The sequence below is a fragment of the Excalfactoria chinensis genome, chromosome 3 (genome assembly GCF_039878825.1).
Source record: "Excalfactoria chinensis isolate bCotChi1 chromosome 3, bCotChi1.hap2, whole genome shotgun sequence".
In the NCBI taxonomy this organism is placed as follows: Eukaryota; Metazoa; Chordata; class Aves; order Galliformes; family Phasianidae; genus Excalfactoria; species Excalfactoria chinensis.
Window position 1 is genome coordinate 104,967,818 of NC_092827.1, and position 17,127 is coordinate 104,984,944.

At 43.8% G+C, this 17,127-nt stretch overlaps 2 protein-coding genes across 2 annotated transcripts in view; one reads left to right on the top strand and one right to left on the bottom strand.

The window, feature by feature from the left end:
* The window catches only part of LOC140249951 (uncharacterized), an 83,423-nt gene extending 69,107 nt beyond the window's left edge, over nt 1-14,316 (bottom strand). Inside the window, exons 1-2 of the mRNA XM_072332228.1 lie at nt 14,258-14,316; nt 13,375-13,952 (exon numbers count right to left, since the gene is read on the bottom strand). Coding sequence (XP_072188329.1) covers nt 13,375-13,952; nt 14,258-14,316 — 637 coding nt within the window. The remainder of the gene's footprint in view (nt 1-13,374; nt 13,953-14,257) is intronic.
* Nucleotides 13,737-17,127, top strand: part of EFEMP1 (EGF containing fibulin extracellular matrix protein 1) — a 50,498-nt gene continuing 47,107 nt past the window's right edge. The window contains exons 1-3 of the mRNA XM_072333351.1: nt 13,737-13,887; nt 14,383-14,472; nt 14,561-14,648. Coding sequence (XP_072189452.1) covers nt 14,565-14,648 — 84 coding nt within the window. The 5' untranslated portion in view covers nt 13,737-13,887; nt 14,383-14,472; nt 14,561-14,564. The remainder of the gene's footprint in view (nt 13,888-14,382; nt 14,473-14,560; nt 14,649-17,127) is intronic.

Genomic DNA, 17,127 nt, shown 5'->3' on the forward strand with positions numbered 1-17,127 from the left:
GGATACCTTGATCCAAAAGGTCTTTGTAATACAAGGCATGCTGGTCATAAGAAGATTTCAAGATCTTTTTATTTCTTTTGCTAGAGATTCTTCCAATATCAGGTACAAAATAACTGCAGTGCTGTTTCTTTCTAAAGGCAGTACTAAAACTGATAGGGAACTTCTAAGCTTCTGTGTTCTGTAAGGCAGAACATTAGCTTGAGGTTATAAAAGAAAAAAAAAAAAAATCACTGCAAACTTCCATTTTTACCCTATTTACACTGAATTTCTAAAACTAAGAATCCTTCTCTTCACCTGAACACGTTTGGTCTCTCACCAAAGGAAAACTTTTTGACAAAAGCTAGAAACTTTCTGCCATCTAGAATTTTCTGTGGCAAGTTCACAGAATTCATATTCTCATCCAATGGAACTAGACTTCTGTATTTCTAATCTTCCTTCAAACGAGGACATTACACAAAGGCTCCCAAGCTTACCAGTTGTGACACATAAGAGTCACTGATTTTAGGCTCCACAGAAATTATAAGGTCACCTAATTATGTGATTGATTATATCTCTTCTTGGAATTTTGAGGATCTCCTCAAGATAAATCAGCAGGAGGACAGTTTCAGACCATTCTGCCCAGAGAACTCCAGGCTTACAGGAACTGCTAAGAAACTATCAGCAGTGCTGCTTCTCTAAGCCCTGTGAATGCACTGCGCTGGCTGAGACTGTAACCACCAAGAACTCCTGCTTGTTGCCAAAGTCCTTTACGTAGATTCACAATTGCAACTTGTAAATTGCATGCAGAAACAGCTAAAGCTCTTGAAACTCAAAAACATTTCTAGCTTCACCAGTGTGGCCAGCAGGGTTGTAATTTCTGTGAATCTAGTATCTGGGGTTCTTGGAATTTACCAGCTCTGTTGGCAAAACAGTCACATCTTGTAATTGCCATGTGAAGAGGAATGAGTTTCAAGGAACTTACAAGCTCCCCAGGACAGCTGGAGGAAACTGCAAATTTAGTTAGACAGATACCTAGTGTTCATGGAAATTTGCCAAGCCTTTTTGGGAAACAAATCATAGTTCATGATGGTTACAGTTTTTTCACTGTTGGAACTACAGCGAGGACCTCTGCAGAGGTTATACTCCCTGCTGAACGCCAGAGTAAGACTGTGTCTCTGCTGGAAATCTAAGTTACATTCTTGGCTGTGTTCCTAAAGAAGAACAGAAACTTCCCTAGAGATCTCTGCAGGTTCTACCATATGCCTGAAGAATACTGTAAATGTTGATCTAATGCAATTTGACCCCAACAGGTAAACTGCTGAAGACGTAATCTGTATCAATTACCTCACATCAAATAAAACAAGCACCAGAGGAGCAAGCAAGGGTTGAACCCTCGTAGTTCTGGAAGGCTTGATGAAAGGTGAGGATGTTCCCAAGCACAAATTATCACACTGTTTATAGTGCTGTTGCTTGAAATGTAGTGTACATACTAGCATCAGCTGTTTGAGCATAACCTAAGCACAGAGCTCTGATAAGTTTTAAAGACTCAAGCTGTTCTGTTATGAAAACAACATGTATATCAGAATTAGAGCCTATGAAATAACAGATATTCTACTCTCTGACCATACCACAGAGTCTAACTGGACTTAGCTATCCCTGGCAGTTTCCATCCCACACCTACCTGAATTCCCAGTTATACAGCTACACTACACCCAAGGGACTACAAGGGACTCCCTCTAGTTGCTGATGTCAGAGATAACCTGAGGCACCATCACCTTTAGTATTCCTAGTTCACATCATGTAAGATGGAGTGTCTCCACTGAGTTACCAGTTCCTCCAGCTTTTTTCCAAACTTGCTTTGCATAGCTTAGCACAGAGAAGTATCTACAAACCCACACAGACAAATATAGCATATAGCATATGATAGCACTAAACAGCTGCATGTGCTCTGCATGCGTGTATATGCATGCATGCACATGTTCTTCAGCACGCATGTCTGTATGTTCAAAGGTCTGCCCATAATTCCAGGACCTCTGCACCCAGAGGAATTTTTTATTTTTGCCTTCTAAGAAACTCAGGGTTCATTAAGAGGAAAACAAAAGAAGTTGTAATATACATGAATAGGAAGGAGATGTACCCAATAAGTATGGATAAACAAAAACCTGATTCATCAACACCCTTCAGACAATGCTTGCTACACTGCCTTCCCTGGGCAATCTTCTCTTTCTCTCTCATGCTAATCTTTGAAGACTCTGCACTGGCAGTAAACATTGATTAAAACTATTTGCAATCAATATTTTTATCTGCACCAATATTACTACATAAAAGGAAACTTTTGCACTAGAGCCTTTTGTACCCTTCTCCTCTGTCTCACTCTTACATGCACACACACATCTTCATCCCCAAAAATACACTAGCAGTTTTTTTTTGTGGTGTATTCTTTGTGGATCTGGAATAGTGTGTCATTCGTTGAACCTGAACCTCACTGGATTTCAGATCCCTAATCTTGACACACTGACATTTCTTTTCCTGAATTCATCCTACACAACTCTTTGTTTAACCGCACTGAAACAGAAACCACATTTAACAGAGAAGATGAACGCACAGCAGTAGCTTCAGAAAATACACCAGGACAGAAAAGTTTAACCTTCACTAAATGGTCTAGCTCTTACTAAGGTCACATGGAAAGATATCTTTGTATTGATGATAGAACTGGCACACTTTCCCAAATAGCTGTCTCACTAAGGCTGTTACTTCCTTCATCAAAGTACAAAACGAAGAGTCACAAATGGCATAATGTTTGTATGTAGCAGCTTGCTACATTGCTTACCAAACACTGATCCTTTTTAATTGAAATTTAAAGACAGAGATTGACTCGTGGGAGCAGTGGTAGTTACTAGCCCATTTTAAAGAAGAAGAGAATTGGTTTACTTGCATATATTACGTTAGAACATGTTGGCATTCCCCATAAAGGCACCGCCTTCATTTTTAAGGTAAATCTATCCAGAAAATTTGTAATTCTGGCTGATTTCATCTGTGCGTGTTCCTCTTTTCATGAAACAGAGCAGAAGACTGTGCAAATAGAAGTGAAGAGGCTCAATGTAGCACTTGGAAAATAATTGTTTCAACTGTGAAAATAATCTAAGACAAAGACACCAATTTCAACAGTTCCATACAGCGGAAAGTTTGAGCATCATCATACCCGTTTCAGAGATGATCTCTCTTCCCAAAATTAGCTGAAGCAAATATCCAAATCTAAACTTCTTTAACACATTGACAAATGTTTGGAACAAGCTCTGGATAGCCTGTGGAGCTCTTCTGTACATTGCATGAAATGAGAATTGTGAAAGACCTCTTCCCCAGAGAACATGATGCCTGTGGTCCGTTGTCTAATATTTCATCTTTCCATTTCTGGGCTGTCATTTAAATATACAGTTCCTTTAAAAATATCTGCACATTTTTGTTCTCCTTCCAGTAAACACTCAGCTTTTCAGCAACTATGAGCACTGGATTCAAACACACCTCATGCAGCCATTTTTCCACTAGAGGGCAGCTCAATATTTATTGATCATTTTCATTGGCTCAAAGAACTAATTTCATTGCATTCCTAACCAGTGGGTCCACAACACATTAATTTCCTTATAATCTTAAGAGAACCTTCACTGTTTTAAGGAGAAACACAGTGGTTGCCATTTGAATCACCAGCTTATCATGTAGTGCTTTTTAAGAGGTTTGTAGTATCTCTGTACACCAATTTCTGTAGGAACTGTGCTCAGTTGACTTCTTAATGGAAAGCACCATTCCAGGAACAACCCTTTATTTTGCCAGGGTTCCATTTGTTTCAGTGGTGCATTTCGTATCACATAGGCTTATGATATTTCTCTGCTGCTTCTAAACCCATATGCTTTAAACAGCAACAATAGCAATTTATCAAAACCCATGTTTTTAAAGGTCAGCATTCTTTTAATATGCACATCTACTTAAAACCACAAATCTACGTTAAGCAATTTTTGACAGAAAAGAACCATCTGATTCAAGTTTCCTCATTTTTTTTCCTTTTTCCCTGCTATCAAGTCCTCTGTCATCTGTACAAATCTCCTCCGGTGTCAGACCACATTCTCAAACCAACATTTAGGATGTCTTAAGATTTGCCTGCTTGTATGTACTCCTCCTTAAGCTCATCCATTCTGAGCCAACAAGTGATTGCTGTCAATCAGATCACAGGAGCTCTCCCACTGACCTCATATTCATCTGCATTCCTTGCTCGAGGTCAGCAGGCTCCATTGCAGCTCTGCATGCAGTTTAAGGTGACATCTGATTTAAATGAGGCTCTAACCACAGATCTGCACAGACAGAAAGCAAAAGCACCCTTCAAATAAGCCCCACAGAGGTTTTGCCATCCCATCCTTTTCAAGTGACTCAAAAGACAACGTTGCCACATCTCTTGGTACCCTTAACTGAGAAGTTCCCCTAATTTCGGTCCCTTATTCTTCAGAAAGCAGCCATGAGTTGTGTGGATTACTGGGGTTTCAAAGCCAGCTACTAATTGTTCCATCACACTCCAGCGAAGCGTGGACTGAATTCCCAGACTCATTCAGGGACTCAGCCCCTCCTCTTACCCCTTTCCACAACACACTTCACACTGCTGCACCACAGTAGTGTACCAGAAAAGGAAAATTCTTCTAGGAGTACCATATAAAAACACTGTGAGAATACCTTACTAATAATAATGTGTTGTAAAAGTTCCTTTGCCTTCTGTAAGCCCTACAAATCAAGCACTACAACTGAATACTTGAACTAGATATCTTCCAAGGATGAACAGAAAAACTGACCAACGCGGAGGTTCATTTTAAAAGACACCACAGGGGTCACTTGCAGATTAGGCCTCACATTTTGTGAAAGTTTTCAGATTTGTTGTGGCATTCCACAGTTCTCCAGGCAAAAAAAAAACATACTGTACAGAGCTTGCAGATGCAAGAGTTGAACACTCTGTTTTAGAAAATACCAACCTACAATAACAAATCTTTTCCTATTCACAAGAGAATCATTGAGTATTGCAAAACTTGATAATTACTGATTCATGACAGATTTAGGAAAAACATCAGCTTAAGTAATCAGGTCAGGGCACTGCTGTTGACCACAGTGTTGGCAAAAGAAACAGTTTCTTTCTTCATATCTTTCATCAAAGTTTAACATTTCACAGTATTTAGCTTTTAGCACTTCATTGGTGCAGACCAGTAAACAACAGATAGTTTAAGAGCTACAAGTTAACTTGTGAGCAAACGACTCTATTTAGCATTGTTTCATAATTAATTTACACTGTTGAGTTACGTTTAAATTCAAGTTAGTAAAGTTATTGAGAACCCCTAATAGTTGTTAAGTCATTTATCACTGGTGTTAATAAACACATGACATTATTAATATCCCACACACACTGTTGCAGAAGTTATGCTGTGTCACACATTGCCAACTGATAATAAAGATTTCATTCAGGTCCCAAGGTGACAAAAAAAACCCAAAACAAAACAAAACAAAACCAAAAACAAAACAAAAAAAACAACCAACCAATGGACAAACCTACTTTTCTAGTATATTTGATTTGATTTTCATATCCTCCTGGAAAATGAAAGAGGAAAAGTCAAGACCTTTTCCCTAACTGACATTACTGTAAATTAATCCATTCTACTTTCTTCCACACCTACATGATAATCCTTGCCTGATACTGGAGAATCAGCCCGAAAAAGCAAGGGAAGTAAAAAAAGGCCTCCAGACTCCAAAAGAACAATTTTGATGGTTCCTATTTACCATTGTAAGATGCACATGTTCTCCTAAAACTGAGAAACTTTCATCTATCACAAGCAATTATTCCTTCAGATAGAAAAAAAAAAAAAAAGGTGTTATCCTTACCATTTTGCCAACCCATGGTTGGTGTGCTTTATACAACAAAGGAAGAAGGTTTCAGCAATTAAAACTTAGTTCAGAGGCCAACTTTTAAGCATGCCAAACCAGCTGTACTTCAGGAGATATCACAGCTAAATGTTCTGCGTAATAGAACACTTTCACTAAATAACAGCCAGGTTGGAAATGCAAACAAGTTAATTGGATGCAGCATGTCAAGAGTGTGGAGTAATCTCATCCAAAGTAACACCTTGTGGCACAGCCATAAGCTGTAACTGTCAACACAGAAGTGTTCTTCATACACATCTTCTAAAATGAATGTTATGTCACTGCTCACTTTGAACCATTACTAGCTAAAGGAATGCTGCGAAATCTCTCAGGCCTCCACCTTCAGAGAAAAAATATTTATCCTTCCATAAATTCTCCTTGTAATTAAAGCTGAAGAAAGAAAAATCTTTAGTGGAAAACAGGAAGTCAAGGAAGACAGACTGCAGCTGCAGGAGGAAGAGCTGTTACGTAACAGCTATCTCCAACTTTGGAGTTACATGACCTGTACAGACATATGCTCCATGTTTAACGCTCTTACCCCTTCCCTTCCAAGCACCAGGAGATTATTTTCCCCAATTCACGAGACTATTCTTTTCTTGTTGTTACAAAACTTTTAATTTTCACATATTTCTACTCAAAAACTTTAGACATTGCCCCCACAAAATCACCATTAAAACAGATGGAACTAACTGCCATCTTTGCAGACTTTCAAACTGAACAGATGATACTAAGGTCAAGGAACTGCCTTCTTTACAGCAAGATACAGCTCTGTAGATGAATCAGGACACAGTGGCAGAGCAGCCTCATGTACTTGGACACTGACTGTTACCTTGAAACCCCCTCAGTTTTCACTGATTTTGTGATACAAGTGCAACACACACAAAGATCCACACAAACATTACATTTCAATCCCACAAAGGAGGAGACCTGAGTCTGATTTGGTGTTAGGTTTAGTAATTATTACTTTATCCAAAAAAAGTCTGAAGTTTCAGTAACTCCACCGAGTGACATCATGATGCAGTAGGCACTTCTTTTCTCTCTCTTGCTTTAGGCTAATCTTCTCTTCAGTCAGCATGATGAAGGAAACTGAAGAAACCAGGAGAAAAATAGGCAGAGGGCCTTCCCAATAAACTGTAATGTCTTAAGCCTGGAGTCACCTCTGTTGGTTTCATGCCTCCTTTAAAGCAGCAAGAAATTTGCCATGCAACAGCAATTATCAGACCTGTCCCCAGAAGCCATTACACAGCTACTCACAGAACTCTAATACATTCCATAAATCCACTGCAGTCAGACCACATGAGTTTCAATGCATCTCCAGCACAAGGGAAAGAAAGAATTTGACCCTTGTTCCTGATGCAGCAAGTGCCAAAGAAGCTATTTTACAATCAAGCAATCTACTTCAAGAGGAGACTTAATTCCCTCATCGTTAGGATGATGTTTCCTAGCATCTACAGCTTACTTAATAATACCAGTCAGGAACTCAAACATTCAGAGAATTGCGCATTAAATGCTTTCCTGAAAGATTTGTGAATTCCAGGTACTTAATAACAGATAATTAGTAACTCAGACACAACTTGCTGACAAAATGTTGAACCAAAAGCTCTCTTTAGATTTGAGCAAAGCAGAGGCAAGCTTGATCAATTATGCTTTTCTTTTGTTTTTTGAAGAGGCTGAATTTATGGCACAAGCCTGTTCTCTCTTAATGGGACACGCTCAAAAAATGATTGATGAACATAAGCATAAATGACTGAGGCCTGACATTCTGACACATTCTAACCATTGCTTCTAGAAGTGAAGACTTCTGCAGCCACAGCTCACTGTTTAAAGTGCTGTCAAACACTGCAGTGAGAGGTATATTTTTTTCAAGAGCAAGGGAGCCGGAGAGCAAAACTTCTCCACATGTAATGGGGCAAAAGGTAATAAATAAGGAATCTAGAAGTAAGTGCTTGCAAGACATTGAGTAGGACCCAAGTAAATGCATTCCTCCCTCTGCCCCTCCACACGAATGCAAGTGATTTTTTCCAAATGCTTCCTTTTGTTACTGTTTCAGATGAAAAGACATGATGACAGATTGGTGCTCCAACTGTAACTTGCTCCACACAATGTGATCAGCGCCTCTCTTCAAGCATGTACCTATACTTTATCTTACACACAATCATTTCATGTTCAGCAAACTACTTGAACCAACTTTAAGGAGCCTTCTGCAGGACATGGAAATGCAGTCACAAAACACTCCCTCGCTAGCAAAGGAAAAGCAGAACTACCACTTCTGAGAACAGCTAATCCACATGTGGGAACCTTTTTGAGTGTGCTCCATATAGTCAGTGGACAGCCCTGTGAGAAAACAGGCTGCCTCAAAGGCAGGGGGCAATACCTCAGGCGTTGTTCTGCAGCCTCCAAAGAGGGGCACTTTAATATTTTAATCTCAAGAACTGTATTTACGACCCGCAGCTGCAGTGCCAAAGAGGCCCACAGCCCTGTACACACTGAGCCTATTGTTGGCAAAACAGAGCTCTGAGGTTTCTTAAGTGATATAAGTGAATTAACCAAACTAAACTAGGCTGCTCTGGATAGGGACAGAGAGGAGTATTTGTTTTCCCTTGTATCGATCACTATATTTGAGCCTTTATCACTTTTTATGTAAGCAGTCTTCCAAATTTAAGTAGCCCCTAAAGCACAGTAAATCATGAATAAGCAGGAACTAATTTCTTGGAGCTTTGGGCTTCCAGGGAAAAAGAACTTGAACCGATTAATAAAAAGAATCCCCAAGTTACATATAACTTAAAATGAGTATATATTGCAAGTTACGTGTCAGTTTACTATCCAGAGGGAATGCTTTGTGTTGTTCTGAAGCCACTTTAAAGGGTTATCTTGGTGACCCGGAGCAGCAAAACACCCTCCATCTCCCTCCAAGAACTGAGTTCTTACCCAAAGTGGTTCAACTCCTGTTGAACATATTTTAGAAGGCAGGGATACAGACGCTTCTGTGCCAGCTTTCAAATGTATCAGCTTCCAGAATTATGATGCCTTTCAACCACACATATCTGCAAAGAAAGATGAGAGGATAACCCTTTATAATCTCACTAAAAGGAAAATCCCTACTGTCATTTCTCTTCTGCTTTCCACAGAATCATAGAATGGCTGGGGCTGAAAGGGACCTCAAGGATCACCAAGTTCCAACCCTGCTGTTGCAGGCAGGGTTGTCAACCACTGTCAAGCACTAGACCAGGTTACCCAGGGCCCCATCCAACCTGACCTTGAACACCTCCAGGGATGGGGCATCCACAGCCTCTCTGGGCAGCCTGTGCCAGCACCTCCCCATCCCCTCAGTGAAAACCTTCCCTCTGACATCTAATCTAAATCTTCCCTCCTTTAATTTTAAACCATTCCCCCTTGTCCTACCACTATCTATCCATGTAAAAAGTTTCCTTCCCTCATGTTTACAGTCTCCCTCTAATTATTGGAAGGCTGCAATGAGGTCTCCCTGGAGCCTTCTCTTCCCCAAGCTGAACAAGCCCACCTCCCTCTGCCTGTCTTCTTAGGAGAGGTGCTCCAGCCCTCAGAGCATCACAGAGTAACACTGAGTCAATTTAACATTCCAGGGAATTAAAGTGCTCTGACATACATCCCGTAGCATAATAATGCAGATATTAACCAGAGAAACTGCGTCTCTGTAGAATAATTAACAGGTTAACTAGGCAGGTTGTTTGCCAAGCTCACCCCCACACAGTTCTAGTAAGAAATGTTGCTGCTTTTCTGGTATTAATAACTTTTTCCCAAAAGAGAGGAAAAGAAAAAAACTCAGAAAGTTCAGAAGAAGCTTATGAAACCAAATTGCTGCTTAAAAGGTCTGCTGATCTTGATGTTTATGGATTCCAAAAAAAGCAGAACAGTCACTAGCAAGAGTTCTGCTTTACAAATCTGTTCTTCTAAGGTCCTGCTCCACTGCAGCATTTCTGAGATGCCTCGTTGTTGTGCTGAAAGACCACAGCACTGCGACTCCATTCTTGGCACATGAGGTTTTGCAGAAAGTATTAGGTTAAGGTTTTCAAACTGGACTCATTATACAGATGTCTGCATGAAGGTGTTTAGCACTGTCTGAAAATCCTGAGCACTCAATGTCCTTTAAACTGAGGACAAAAAGCTTGGAAGTACTCAAAACACCTGAAAATCTGTGGATAAATGCTGTACAGGAATACTGCAAAATAAAATACAGTGCATACTAACAGCTTAAGTCAAGGAACCACAGAATCATTAAGGTTGGAAAAGACTTCTACGATCACCTAGTCCCACTGTCAGCCCATCGCCACCATGCCACTAAACCATGATCAATATTTACACCCAGTCTCCTGAAGCTGAACTGCCAGTTCGAAAGCTATGCCAGTCATACATTTATATATTTGATTCCAAATGTATTTGAATCCTTTTACATTTCTCAAAAACAGAAAGCAGCACAGGACTAAAAGAGCCACCTACCACTGAGAGGAAGGGCAAAGTGGATTTCCTACACAAGGGGAAACTGAGTTTTTACTCGTTTTTCTCTCTGAAATGCAAACATAGTGGCACAGAACGTTCTGCCTGGTCCTGCTGTCACTCTAGGCAATCAATGGCAAGGGGCCACAACAGGTCCTTCGTGGCTGCATGAGGTCTGCTTCCCTGACAAGTATCCAGATTCCACTTACTTTGAAGGGCATCTGGTTATCTAAATCAGTTCAGTGTCTTTGAAAATCCTTGGTTCTCCCCAGTTCCCTGTGCAAGCATCAAATATTTTCTCCATTTTATAGACCAAGAGTGTACCAAGAAACATATCAAATGACTTGCACAAAGCCTGTCAGGAAGACAAAGCTAGATATGAAACTGACTCCAACATATTCTGGGTAATACTGGATCTGAATTCTGGCTTTTCTATTTTGCCTCTTAGCCAGAGCAAGGAACTGCACAAACATAGTTTAATCAAAAGGAAACTATACATTCCAGCTAACATTTTGAATATCAAGAAGGCTGGTTTTTCCTCAGATGGATTATAGTTCTGTGGAAAGCTTCTAGGCAGCCCTTGCTTTACCCAGACTGGTTGAAACCTCATACACCATCAGCTTTAAGCTGCTGTTTGCAGCACTCCTGGTTCTCCAGAAAAAGGAAGTGTTGGTAATACAGAAGCCACACATTTACAGTACACGTTTCCCAGTGATGCTTCTCTTATGTGGCATGAGCAAAGAAGAAAAGAATAAGAGAAGGAAAATCACTGGAAGGTACAGCAATGAAAAAGAACTGCTCTGAAAAAGAACATGATTGAACGAGTACCCATCCAAGCACAATTGGGAAGACTATCCAAATTCCAGATAAAATTGCTTAGCAAAATAAAACTTCCCAGTAACTAAGGCCTGGATTTATAACACTTGAACTCAGTTCCCTGGTTTGGTGTGGCTGTACAACCGGAGCAATGAAAGAGATGGACAGCTTTCTGCAGAGGCTCCTTCCCCATCCACTCACCCTCTCACTCTCACATTTTCTTTTCATGTCAGAGGACTGTGATGAGAATACAATACCACACCCAGCATCCGCACTTCCACTGGACTTAACAGAAGCATACGAAATATGTGATCACATCTCTGTAAATTGCAGAAGCAAAATGGAATGCCTGACAAACTGCATGCAAACCACACGCTTTGGCTTTCAGTAAAAGTTAAAATTAAGAAATGGCAACAACATTGTATTTCAATATACTCACAGAGCATTGCTAGAGACCTACATGTGAAATTACGACTTGGTCTAAGTTAGCTAAAGGCCTCAGCACAACAGAAATCATACATCCCTCATACACAAGAAAATACAGGTTTACCTCTGTCAGCTTTCTCTTAAAACATGAAAGCAATTTGCTAGCGAATTAAGTTCACGCTGAAGTAACACCCTACATCATAAGCGATGTGCTCACCTTACCTCCCTTGAAGATCAACTTGTAAAATCTTACGTCAAATAAAAGCTCGACGTTTGTCATATTTAATCAGCTATAAAGTCAGGCGTATAATTCTTCACAATTTATCCTTCACTAGCACCGTGCCATTTACCAGTTGAAATGTGGACAAAAATATCTGACATTTGCAGGAAGTGTGGCAGAAAGGCAGTCTGACATGTTATCAAAATAATTTATGTGCTAAAATTCCTGTGAGTCCAACATGAAAACAACATCTCCACCATCCCAGCTCTTAGTTCAGACAGCTCCAGTGTTACTTGATATGACATACCGGGGAAAAGAAATCATCTTAAATTGACACTGATAGTCTCCTGAGCTGACGAATACAAGTTGCTTAAACTCGCTGTGAGCTTGATTTTCTCTGCATTCGAAACAGGAAAAAGGGGGTCAGATATGGGAGCAGAAGAGATTAAAGTGCAATTTTGTTTTCCGTATTTTCAGGCTAGCCTCTAATATCAATCTGCTCTAAATTATGTCCAGCTGTCTAGTGCCCCCAGGGACAGTTCCAGCAGCCAGAACTAGCTGGAGTGCAGTGACATTCTGACCACACACAGTCTTCCTTCAGCCTACCTATCCTTGGGTTTCTGAGGACAAAAGGGAGTGGCAACAAGCCCTGCCAGGAAAGCAAAACAAAATGCAAACATGCAGTCATAAAAACAGCATGTTTAAGAACGTATGAAAACCGTGGTTTTGATAGGAAGCAAAGGCTGAGACGTGACAGAGTTCACAAAAGCCACAGGGAATAGAGTGCATCATTTGCAGAAGGAGCCAGAAACAAGTAATTAGGGGCCAGCCTCAGAGGGCTGCTTCCATCAGTAGCACTGTCAAGTGAGTGTTGCTCTAGCTTTCCCACTCGTGCGCTATTTGGGCTCCTATACTGCAGATGTTGGGACGCACAGCGCATTTGCTGCCTTCCTCAGGCCGCTTTTTTCCCCTGCTGTTTTCTTCATTACTGGCACAGGCTGACCATGGAGGTCACCACCATCCCTGGAGGTGTTGGAGAAGGAGGGTGGATGTGGCACTGAGGGGCACGGCTTAGTGGCAGCGGGGATGGAGCGGCGGCTGGGCTAGATGATTTCAGTGGTCTTTTTCAACCATAACGACTCCGTGATCCTGCTCACTCCCGCTGCAGGGTACTTGCACGGAGGAGGGCGCGGGTGGGGCTGAGGGAAGGGCTGCGCCCCAGAGGCCGGCGGGCACGGCACAGGCCCCAAGGCAGCGGGCACGGCCCCGAGGGACACCGCTCTCAGACGCAGGGTCTGGGTTCGGGTGGAGCCGTCTGGAGCCGGGGTCGGACTCGATGACCCTTGTGCGTCCCTTCCAGCTCAGCACGTAACGGCGGTCCTGCAATTCGCCACCCGCCCCGGCTTCTCCTCAGCGCGGGGCCGGGCGGGCGGGAGCAGAGGGCCGGCAGCCAGGCAGCGCCCGGCAGCTGCCCGCCTCGCGAAGGGAGCCGAAGCCTGCGGCGCGCTCCTCACCGTGCCCTCCACGGCTCTGTCCGCTGGGACGTCGAGCAAGAACACCGGGCGAGAGCGTGCCCGGCGAGATGGAGCGGCTGCCTCCGGACCGGCTTCGGCTCCCAAGCCGGGAGGGGTCATTCCGCTCCCTCGGGACGCGCCCCGCGCCCCGTCCCTCCTGCGCGCAACATGGCGGCGGAGCGCCGCACCTGCTCGGCCCCGGGGCGCTTCGGCCGGCGGCGTCTGGGCGGGAGAGCGGGCGCGAAGAGCGGCGAAGAGCGGTGAAGGGCCGCGCCCCGCATCCAGTGCCGCCCCGTATCCAGTGCCGCCCCGCCCCGCCCGGCAGCAGGGCCCCGGCCGCTGAGGGTTCGGTAGGGGGCGTCCGGGAGCCCCGGTAGGAGCCGGGACCGTTTCTATTTAGCTGAAGGTCCGGGGGGCAGTAGGTGCCGGCACCGCAGCGGAGCCAGCGGACGGACGGGGCCGAGCCGCCGCGGTAGCGTGCCGCCGGGAGCAGCCGCCCCGGCCCCGCCGCAGGTAAGAGCGGTGATGGCGGGTGGATGCGCGCCCCGCTGCCCCCCGCTGCCCCCCGCTGCCCCCCGCTGCCCCCCGCTGCCCCCCGCTGCCCCCCGCTGCCCCCCGCTGCCCCCCGCTGCCCCCCGCTGCCCCCCGCTGCCCCCCGCTGCCCCCCGCTGCCCCCCGCTGCCCCCCGCTGCCCCCCGCTGCCCCCCGCTGCCCCCCGCTGCCCCCCGCTGCCCCCCGCTGCCCCCCGCTGCCCCTCGGCGCCCTTGCCCGGCAGCGGGGCAGGGCGGCCCCAGCTCGGCAGGTGCCCGGCGCGGCGGTGGCCGTCGGTGCCGCCCCGGGGTCCCCTCCGACCGTCGGCGGCTCCCTCCAGAAATCGCTTTACCGGCCGAGACGCGGGCTGGCGAGGGTGCCGAGCTGCGTGCTCCTCGCCCGGCGTGCCATTAAGCGCTGTGTCGTTTTAGAGGCGGTTTGTTATTAATTGTTATTATCGCTGTGACTGTTTTTCAGCTGGATCGGGCGCAGCGGGCTGGCCGCGCTGCCGGGGCTTCCCCTCAGCTGCCGCTCGGGAAGGGGCTGCGTGCTGGCCGCGGTGCCCAGGTAGGACACGCGGCGCGCTGGACGCTGTGTTTTCTAGCAAAGGAACGCTAAAAATACCGCTGGTTTATTTGTTTTTCTTTCCTTCCAGGTTCATGATGTTGACAGCTATGTTCTTGGCTGCTCTCGTTCTTATTACAGTACATTCACAGGAAACTGAGGAAACCATAACGTACACGGTAAGGTTTAATAGAGCGGGAGATGATTGCTGCTTTGCAGGGATTCTTTTCTAAATGACCCTTAAGAAAAACCAAATTTCTTGCCAATGCGTAGCATGCAATGCGAAGTTGTTTGAGTGCTAGCCTAAAATAAGCTGTTCCTATGCCGAAGGGGTAGCTGAAAAGCTGAAGTTTGCAAGGCTGAGCAAAATGGGCTGCAGCTCCCTGTGCTGAAAAGTTTATCTGTGTGCTGTGCCTGATGAGCTGAGAGAAACTATGAGGCTTAGCTTTTGTATCTGCCTTCCTCGAGAAGAGGTCCCTGGGACCCTCGTTTGAAGTATGTGGAACTGGATGGATAATTAGGTCAAACATTCTTCTGTGTTTTCCTTTGGATGTTTCAAGCTGCTTATAACAACATGCAAGTACTTAAAAAAATGCACTGCTCTTAATGAAGCATTTAGCTCCTGGGGTGGTTGCATGAATGTTAGCTGCCGAGCTGCTTCAGACCAGTGGTTTGTTTTTTTTTTTCCCCACCTTGAACAGTTCCTACAGGAAAACTGAAAGCAGATTCTCCTTACAGCCAGGTGACAGTATAAGCAGTTTAAAGTCCTCTTTGGAAATTCGTGGTTCTAAACTGCTGTGCTCGCTCCTTGGCTTGAATAGCACATGTCATAGAAGGAGTGGCAATTACATCGGCTTGGGCTGGTGAAAAAACCGCATTTTTACATCTGATTACAGCTGTAATCCCTGCAACTTGCTTCATATGGGTGGACCTTGGAATATGTATACAGACATCAGCGCAATGCCACACAAGCAGAAAATTCTGCACACATGCAGAAAGCTACAGAACCACAGCCAAAGGCTGAGATTGTGCTTTCTGCAAGTAATCCTACTGAAGTCAGTGGGATGGCTCAGGCAAGTAAAGGTTGCAGAGTTGGATCCTTGCTATAGAAGATGGGGTTCCAGGAAGCCTCCAGTGAACATCAGGAAGTCAGTCGTGAAATACTTGTTACTTTGGGCTATAGAAGCAATAGGTGGTTGGGAGGACTTCTGTTTAGAGGCTTCTGGAGTCTTTTAAGTCCCTCTGTCTAAGTGGAAACATTTTGAACATTTACACTAATAGAAGGATCCTACCCCCTTCTTTTTTAGCATTTGTTACACATTAAAAATAAAAATAAAAAATAGCATTTCTGTGATAAGTGTAAACAGTTCTTTTTGTACCAGTAGATTTCTAGCATGCCTGTGTGACTTGGATTCTGCTATTATGTTTTCAAAGAGGTCATAGCATTCAGGTGCCTCAGTGATCATTAGGCTTTTAATCATATAAAATTATTCAACAATGAAAATTTACTGTTGGAAGTTTTACCCTTAGGATGCTGCTGTTTCTCATACGTACATTGTATTCATTTAGGAGCAAATCCCCTAATATTGTAAAACTCCCTTCGGCTGCAGTAGTAGTTGGACTTGGCTCCTTCCTATTAAATAGACTGCACTCCTGTTGTGCATCAACAGGAACTGGGTGATTCAGTCGATGCATGAATTAGCTGTTTTCCTTTGGGTTTGGGTTTTCATAGCTACAGTAACTTTGGTGTTGTCAACTCAGTATGTAGTCATTCCTTTAGAGATAGAGCATTGTAATACGCAGCTTGCTGTCTGCTTACCCCTTCCTAATATTGGAGGCTTTTTCTTCCGAGTCGTTGCCAGATCTGGCAGATGGCTAGCGTCACCTGTGAATGAAGAACATATTTTCAGTCCTGTTGCTGAGTCAGTGTCTATAACAAGTTTCTCAAAATAGCTTGAGGATAGTACATGGAAGCAGTGAATCTCAGCACCAGAAGATTAAATTGGTCACCTACACAGTTCTCTATGGCAGAGGAGTTGCAGTAACATTTAGCTTGCTGGACTCTGGCTAGTTACATTAATTGACTCAATTCTTTTTTTCCATAAGACCATTAAAATAACACGCTAAGTAGTGCAGGGTGCATATGCACTTGCATAGTGCAGAGCAGTTGATTCATTGATGTTTTAAATGTCTGCAGTAGCTGGCAACATTGTGATGCTTAACTAAGTAATTCTTAGAAATGTAATTGGTGATTAAAATTACTGCATTCTAGACACTTCAATGCTTTTGGGTAGAGGGTTAACCAAGATATTTTCTTAAACTGCAAGGCAGAATATTTAAAATTCTTCCTGACGTTACCAGTCTGCGTTGATGTGAGTAGTTGCTGAGTTCAGTCTTGTTTGAATTCTGTCAAGTTTTATTTATATAAGTAGTCCTGCTGCTATAAACTCTAACCGGTTATTGTACGTCTCACAATATAAATTGTTCTTCCTAGACTGCAGTTCCTGGAGTCACATGGTTAAAGTGCATGTGAATGAATTTCCAGCTGTCATGGGATCTTTCCCCGTTGTGAGCGCGCTAATGGGAGAAAAGATGATATACAGGGGTACTGAGGTCCATTAATCCCTCTGGCATAATTATGCCTGGAATAAAAGATGT